We start from the raw sequence: 8,642 nt of genomic DNA on the forward strand, positions 1-8,642 counted from the left end.
TTTGTAGTTTTAAAGATATTCATAGGTATAATACGACAAGTAAAGACAACATTTGTAAGCCTCAATCCCGTCGCTCCTGGGGACAAAAGCGTTTTATTTACAATGCTGTTAATGATGGAACACTTTACCCGATGAAGTTAGGAACAGTATCAGTATTTTTAATTTTAAAAGTCAAATTAGGGGTATTTCTTAATTTTTAATTATCATTTTTTTTTTTTACTGTTTTCTATATTTCTATTAGTACAATGGTTAATGTTACTATTATTTTTAATCTACTATTTCTTTAGCTTTTGCGATTTTATTTTTGCAGGGCCCCACTGAAAACCACATGTATGTGAAGTGGGCTCCCTGTTGAAAGATCTTTATTATTATTATTATTATTATTATTATTATTATTATTATTATTATTATTATTATTATTATTACACAGCTGCGAGGATTGTTCTTGACAAGCCAATGCATTCATCTGCTACAGAGGCACTCGTACAGCTCGGCTGGGAGAACATGAAGAGAAGAAGAAGTTTTCATCGCATGATTTTAATTTTTAAGGCCTTAAATGGTTTAATTGACTGGGATTTTAATTTTTGTAGTTTTAAAGATATTCATAGGTATAATACGACAAGTAAAGACAACATTTGTAAGCCTCAATCCCGTCGCTCCTGGGGACAAAAGCGTTTTATTTACAATGCTGTTAATGATGGAACACTTTACCCGATGAAGTTAGGAACAGTATCAGTATTTTTAATTTTAAAAGTCAAATTAGGGGTATTTCTTAATTTTTAATTATCATATATATATATATATATTTTTTACTGTTTTCTATATTTCTATTAGTACAATGGTTAAATGTTACTATTATTTTTAATCTACTATTTCTTTAGCTTTTGCGATTTTATTTTTGCAGGGAAATCCCAGGAGGCGCAGAGTTAATGAAGCAGATAGAGCAGAACGATCTAGACAATGTGAGTGTACCGGGGTGTCTGCCAGAGCACAATGTTGTTGATAAGCCATCAATGATCACTTGGGGCACACGGAGTGATGGCAGTCTCATTGTTATACCAACCTCCATCATAACAGATGCTTACAATGAGATTGTTACATGGAGAAAGAATGTTTTTCTGGTGCCATATGGTAAAACCGGAAAGGAATTTATTGATCAGGTTACATCGCACATTAATGACTGGAATAGCAACTCTGATCAACAGCACATATCCTCGAAAGCAGCCTTTGTCCTTTTGGCTGTTGCACTTCAAAAGCCAAGCCCGAAATCTAAGACAAAAGACCATCAGGATTTCTTATCTAAGCGCCTTGCGCTCTGGAAGGAAGGGGAAATCAGCAAGTTGCTACGCGAAGGTAGAATGCTTCAGGGGCGTATTGGAAAGCTTAAGTCATTTGATCAACCGGAAAAATCCAAGATATTTGCTAAGCTTGTGCTCGAAGGACAAATCAATTCAGCGCTGCGTTTCCTTAGCGAAACATCAACAGGGGGCGTGCTGGAGCTAACGGATGACGTCATGGCCCAGTTGAAAGAGAAACATCCAAACCCACAACCAACAACGTTGGGCTCACTTCTCTTCGGGCCGATTAATGATGATATCCCTGAATCGGTGTACTCAGAGATAAATGGTGAGATGATAAGGGAGGCTGCGTTAAGAACAAAGGGATCAGGGGGACCATGCGGGGTTGACGCTAATGGTTTTAGAAGAATGATGGCTTGCAAATCCTTTAAACAGTCGTCTACAAAATTTTGCGAGGCAATAGCCACAATGACAAGGACTCTATGTACAACTTATATCGACCCTGCAACCATAGAGCCACTGGTGGCAAGCCGATTGATTCCCCTGGATAAAGGTGAAGGTGCAGTGAGGCCTATAGGGGTCGGCGAGGTGATACGAAGGATTATTGGAAAGTGTGTAATGAACGTTTCTAAGGGAGACGTGGTTGAGGCGAGTGGTGCACTCCAGCTATGCGCAGGTCAAAAGTCCGGCAGCGAGGCTGCTATACATGCTATGCATGCCATATTTGAAGCAGATGACACGGACGCGGTACTGCTCATCGATGCTTCTAATGCATTCAATGCACTTAACAGAGCAACTTCACTACATAATATCCGGGTTCTCTGCCCTGTAATTGCAGCATATGTCATCAATACTTACAGGAAGTCGGCACGCTTGTTTATTACCGGCGGCAAAGAGATCATTTCAGCTGAAGGAACAACACAGGGTGACCCACTTGCTATGGCCCTCTACGCCTTAAGTGTGCAGCCGCTGATCACAAGCTTGCAGGCGGCGTCCAGTATTAAACAGTGCTGGTTTGCTGACGATGCCTGTGGAGCTGGCTCTGTACTGGAAATCAAGAAATGGTGGGATGTCCTCAACAACCTTGGCCCAGTCTTTGGCTATTTTCCCAACGCCAAGAAATGTTGGATTATCTCAAAGCCAGATAAAGAGGCAAGCGTGAAAGAAGTGTTCAAGGACACGGCTGTCAATGTGACGGTAGAGGGACAAAAACATCTGGGTGCGGTGATAGGTTCACGGGAATATCTAGAGGAATACGTTAGCGAGAAGGTGACCAACTGGGTCAGCGAGATTACCAAGCTGGCAGAGTTTGCTCTTTCTCAGCCTCAAGCGTGTTATGCTGCTTACACCTTTGGCCTCAAGCACCGATGGACCTATTTTTTGAGAACTTTGCCTGATATTCAAGAATTATTGGAGCCTTTGGAGATCTAAGATCTAAGATATCTAAGGTGCTCATCCCTGCAATTACGGAGCATAGGTGCACTCGGCTGGACAGGGACATTCTAGCACTGCCAGTCCGTCTAGGGGGGCTTGGCATGACAAACCCGTGTCTTGACGCAAATCTTGAGCAATCTTCCTCCGTCAAAGTTACCATCCCGCTGGTCCAACAGATCGTGGCTCAATCCCATCAGATGCCGGATGATTCTTTGGTCAAGCCACTACAACAGGCAATGAGGAGTGAGAGAGCAACGGTGCTCCAAGACAGGGCAGAGCATATCACAGGGGTAGCCCCACAGAAAGTCCAACGGGCACTTGACCTTGCTGCGGAAAAAGGGTCATCTGTTTGGCTGACGGTACTCCCCCTTCGCGAAATGGGTTTCAATCTAAATAAGAGAGAGTTCCGCGATGCAATCAAACTGCGCTACGATTGGCCGGTCGATGATATCCCCTCCACCTGTGTATGCGGTGATGCTTTTACAGTGGACCACGCAATGATATGCAAGAGAGGTGGGTTCGTTACCCAACGTCACAATGAGCTGAGGGACTTAGAAGCCGAACTCCTGAATATGGTTTGTACCGATGTTGAGATTGAGCCTGTCCTGCAAGACATCTCGGGTGAACAGCTGGGAAGAGGTTCTAATCGAGCTCCAGATGCGAGATTAGATATTCATGCGCGCGGGTTCTGGGAGAACCAACGATCAGCATTCTTTGACGTGAGGGTTTGTCACCCTAATGCTGATTCGTATAGGGACCTAGGGCTCCAACAGATATACCGCAATCATGAGAACGAGAAGAAGCGTCTTTACGCGAGGAGGGTTTTGGATATCGAACAAGGAACTTTTACACCCCTTATTTTCACGTCAACAGGCGGCAAGGGAAACGAGTGCCTGCAATACCATTCCAGACTGGCGCAGCTGATCTCCATCAAGAAAGGAGAACATTATGCTAAAACAATCTCCTGGATAAGAGCAAGGACATCCTTCGCTTTACTAAGATCCGCACTAATCTGCCTAAGAGGTTCAAGAGCTAGAAGGAAAGCCTTTTGTGACTTTAAGAACATTGATATTGACGTTGAAACCCAGGAGGGAGCCATTATGTAAACACTGTTGAAATAGGTTTTAATAGTTTATTTCTTTTATTTACTTTTACCTCGTAATATACCGATATTGACGTTGAAACCCAGGAGGGAGCCATTATGTAAACACTGTTGAAATAGGTTCTAATAGTTTATTTCTTTTACTTACTTTTACCTTGTATATACCTTATTTAAAAAAAAAAAAAAGTAGTAGTAGTAGTAGTATTAGCATTAGTTGTAGTAACCATGATATCATGACATATATGATATGACAATGATGATAATAAATTATTATTATTATTATTTTGATATTATTATTACTATTGTAATTACCGAAAACTTAAGGAACAACAGAATTTCTGAATTTTACCAGACACATGTAAGATTCAAGTTTGTATGGAAAAGTGCTCAATAAAGTTTGCTATTATTATTATTAATATTAAAAAAAAATTATTATTATTATTATTATTATTTTTATTATCGTCCTCACATAATGTTTGCTTATTATTATTATTATTATTATTATTATTATTATTATTATTATTATTATTATTATCATGTATTAAGCACCTTAGGGTTTTTTTGCTCTGATTCTGGTTTAGTTTCTCACTGAAAAACAATTATGTCAATTTTAGTGTCTCATCATTGTGCAAGTTGATATGCAACTCTGGTATGCAGTCAAACCTCTATAATGTTGCCAAATTTGCCACTCTCAGGGAAATGGCGAGTGGCTGCTTAAATAGAGGTTGGCCACTTAACAGGGGTTGGACATAAATTAGCACAAGGTGTAGTTAAAACTTCATTTTTTTTTTTAATATGGACAAGTTTGGTGTCTTGTGAGCAATGCTGCACTTTTATTAAAGCCTATCAGAAGAAGGATTTGATCTCAAATTAACAATGGACTACTGTCTGCAGGGACAAAAATTTAAAGCTGTTCACCCAAATTAGTACTTTGAATATTTTAACCGATCAGGTTAATTGCTTGGTGTCCTTGGTCGACTTTGTGAGCATGGAAACACCAGTTTTAATGTTTTTATCAGTTGTCACGTTCTATTTCGGACTCTTTATCTATCATCCCATCTTGTAAAAGAAAGCCAAGCTACGTGTATTAAATTTTGGTGGCTGCTAAATAGAAGTATAGACAATAGAAAACCCTCATCAGGAAGACCAAAAGGTGGCTGCTTAATAGGGGTTCTATTATACAGTATTTTACTGACAATAATTTCAGGGGTTTGATGACTGGTCGTTTAATAAGGGGTGGCCACTTAATTGAGGTTTTGACTGAATTCTTAAGAATAGTTTCATCCTTGGGAATTGGGAGTGGGAGAGGCTTGTTCTAAAGGTGGGGAGTAGGGAAGCAGTGAGCCTCTTATGGCTTTTACTAAATTTTTATTTTTCTTTCCAGGCCGTCTTTATCTAGTACATGATACTGTGTAAGTGGCTGATAACATGGTGAATTTAAGCACATCCTGAAATTTCAACCTGGCAGGAGGGGATTTTGGTCAAGCTTCCAAAACATATCTTCTTGAAATGAAATTGGCGATTTCAGGGAACAGGTTTCAATCTGGCTGAAAATTCCAGTCCAGTTTCAGAAACCAAGACAATCAGGGTGAAAAAGACATTGTTATCAGGCAAAGGTGAAGTCTGTATGAACCTAGTGGCCCATCAGGCTGGGGCTTATCTCCAGTTTCTGAAGCATGAAGGGACTAGGAGTATTTCTACTCCCTGGTGGAGCTAGCCCATCGAAGGTGGGGCATGTCTAGTGATTGTGTTTTTAACAGTCGCGTTTCTTCTGATTGGTTTTAATAAAAGTGCAGCATTGCTCACAAGACACCAAACTTGTCCATATTAAAAAAAATTTAAGTTTTAACCACACCTTGTGCTAATTTATGTCCAACCCCTGTTAAGTGGCCAACCTCTATTTAAGCAGCCACTTGTCATTTCTCTGAGAGTGGCAAATTTGGCAGCATCATAGAGGTTTGACTACATACCAGAGTTGCATATCAACTTGCACAATGATGAGGTTAAAGATATTGAAGAAGACTGTTGGTCACAACACTAAAATTGACATAATGGTTTTTCAGTGAGAAACTAAACCAGAATCAGAGCAAAACAACCCTAAGGTGCTTAATACATAAGAGCAATGTCATTGACATGACAGGGGGTGGGGGGCTTTAAAAGGTTCTACAGTAGTGGAGATTCCCACTTAATTAAATGCAATTGCAGCATGAAATGCCAAAGTGTAATTTATTTACAAACCGTTGCACCGTAAATTTTACGGTTGGCTATCCAGGGTTATCTCCAGGATCTGGATAATTATTAAAGAATTGAATTTATCTTACCAAAGTGCATTTGGGCAGGGAACATTGTATGTTCGCCTTACAACTGCCTGACATCGCCTGAGAGCACGGCTACCTGGGTCCACGGTAAAAATCGCTTCCCGTATACGCCACCTCTGAACACACATTCCCCTACTTCGTAATGACCCAATTACGTACGTTTCGCCTGCATTTGGCATTACTTGAAGTACTTCACCAATAATTTCACAAAGTCTTGTATCTGAAATATCAGAGTAAGTGATTCTTGGACCAGTTGTGTTACTAACTGCCATGGAATACTGATGTCGCCTTCGTAGAATTGTTTTGTAAGAAACACGTGCTTCTTTGGCCACTTCTATCCAAACGCCATGAACATCATGTAATCCTCTGATTACCTCTTCGGGAATGTGAAATCTTGGCCTGCCTGGCCCTGTAGACTGTTCCACTGGACACGAGAATCCCATTTCCGAAGCAAAGTTTCTCCGTGTATTACACAAATCTTGGACCTGATCATTTAAACCGTTGACTTCTTCATGGACCAAATCCAACAGCTGAATTTAGTCTTCGCTTGCGCTCTGTTGTTCGCATTGTAGAATAACGGATCTAATGACGCGGGCGTGATCATCTAACCTGCGCTCAAAATACTCTAAAACATTGAGATTATCACTGTGTAGATTTCGCTGAGCTTGACGAAAAAGCGAAGGAATCGAGTGAAGAAAAAAAGGCCTCTAAATCGTCCACCTCCGCCGCCATTTTGTCTAGTTGACTCCACTGGCCATTAATACAGTGGGCACAATAGCAGTAACTTCATTTAGATAGGCGTTAATATATTCGTCATAGCCGTAAATATTTTTTCGAGGTAGTCCTTAATATATTTGTAACAGTCGTTAATATATTTGTCACAGCCGGTAATATATTTGCAATAGCCTTTCATATATTTGTCATAGCCTTTCATATATTTGTTACAGCCGTTAATATATTTGTCATAGCCTTTCATGTATTTGTCATAGCCCAATATAGTTATTAAAAATAATATAACTTGAATAACAATATTGTCCACTATGGCGCTTCATACATACTGCATGTCATTCAGATAGTATTCTACACTGGAAAAGGGTTAAAAAAAAATCGGTGTGGATGAAAGTACCAATTGCTCAGAGCTACCTGATACCTGTGGCATTCAATCATGGCTTCAGTTACCATCATGCTGTTGGTGACTATGCCATGCTGTTAAAATGGCTTCCAGGGAGGCAAAGTAAAGTACCACCTTATGCTAAACACCAAGTTGGAGTTTCAGGTAACTGTAATCAAAATTGCATTTTTCATTGAGAAAATTATGGGTTTAGCAAGTAGTCTGTCCATTCGTGTTTTTTCTTTTTTTGTTCACTTATGCCCATTATGCCGGCTGGCATGTAGGGCAGCAACAACTATGGCGACAGATTGGGGACAAAACCGATCATTAAATTTCGTGTCGAAGCTTCTTAATCCCATGGAAAATTTCTCTTCGCGTCGTGGTGTTCCATTCTTCGTGTCCAGAGGGCTGGAAGTCCTTCCCATAATGCAGCGCATCAAAGTTTGCGCGAGCTTTAAAAGTGTAAACATAACATTTTTTGTAGTCGGGGTCGCTCGCCGGTTTTCTCTTGACTGCTGCAGTGTACATGGTTATAATTCGTTGTTGTGTACTCAGGTTTTTGCCTATCACTTGTTCATGTTAAAAGGACAATGTAAGGTAAGATTTTAATGCTTGTTTATGTTTCTTCCAATCTTTTATCTTTGTCGGAAAAGTTCCCAATTTCTGCGCTTCGGCAAAATGGCTGTCATCCCCCAAAATGCCATATAAATCACGAGTGAGTGTCAAGTTATTCTCTGCGTGATGTGCAAAAGATCCTAAAAATCGCTGCTTCAATGTATCGAAGATATGAAAGTTGATTCATCGCGAATTACATGTAACTTCACTGTTTGATGCGTAAAAAAAACACGCACCGAGTCGAGTGTCTTTTCACTGGGTTCCTTTCGCCAAGTAGAAAAATGAAGAAGAAATCGTGCGAGCGTAAATATACTTTGGTGCTTGTTGCATGAGTTTTAAAGTTAGCTTTGGCATATAATATGCGAAAATCCAACTACACTTTCTTTAATGAAATGGGAAATGCTATTTAAGATGTTATTATGTTAGACATTACTATGGTTTTTCCTATTTTTGTCCGCCGGTATAACATTTCACTCACTCCCGCAAGATGGCCGCTTTCCCTGAAAAGTGACATGTAAACAATGACTTGCAGCCGAAATCAAGTTGGAGTTATTTGGCAACAACTAATAAAAATCAATTCTCCGATGTTTGATGTCCCTCAAATGTCAATGAGCTTAAATTAACTTCAAGTCTATAAGCCCAAATTAAAGCACTCAATTTCTGATCTACTGATTACATTTGCTGCAATTGTTGCAAAAAAAAAAATGTCAAATGTTGTTGTTTATAGTGGTCAATGCGCTTAGCTACACCTAGCTATTTCACAG

At 39.9% G+C, this 8,642-nt stretch overlaps 1 protein-coding gene and 1 pseudogene across 1 annotated transcript; both read left to right on the forward strand.

Annotated features, from left to right (window-relative positions):
- The first annotated feature begins 786 nt into the window (after positions 1-786).
- On the forward strand, positions 787-2,294 carry LOC149103998 (uncharacterized; annotated as a pseudogene).
- A 107-nt stretch (positions 2,295-2,401) lies between these two features.
- Positions 2,402-4,217, forward strand: LOC149103999 (uncharacterized). The gene has a single exon (XM_089273514.1). The coding sequence runs from the start codon at positions 2,834-2,836 to the stop codon at positions 3,836-3,838; it is 1,005 nt and encodes a 334-aa protein (XP_089129640.1). The 5' UTR covers positions 2,402-2,833; the 3' UTR covers positions 3,839-4,217.
- The last annotated feature ends 4,425 nt before the right edge of the window (positions 4,218-8,642 follow it).

Source organism: Orbicella faveolata, unplaced genomic scaffold, assembly GCF_042242905.1.
Source record: "Orbicella faveolata isolate gen_17 unplaced genomic scaffold, um_ofav_v1 contig_35, whole genome shotgun sequence".
Classification (NCBI taxonomy): Eukaryota; Metazoa; Cnidaria; class Anthozoa; order Scleractinia; family Merulinidae; genus Orbicella; species Orbicella faveolata.

Coding starts and splice junctions, on each gene's coding strand:
- LOC149103999 (XM_089273514.1), top strand. CDS start 2,834: ATGACAAACCCGTGTCTTGACGCAAATCTTGAGCAATCTTCCTCCGTC.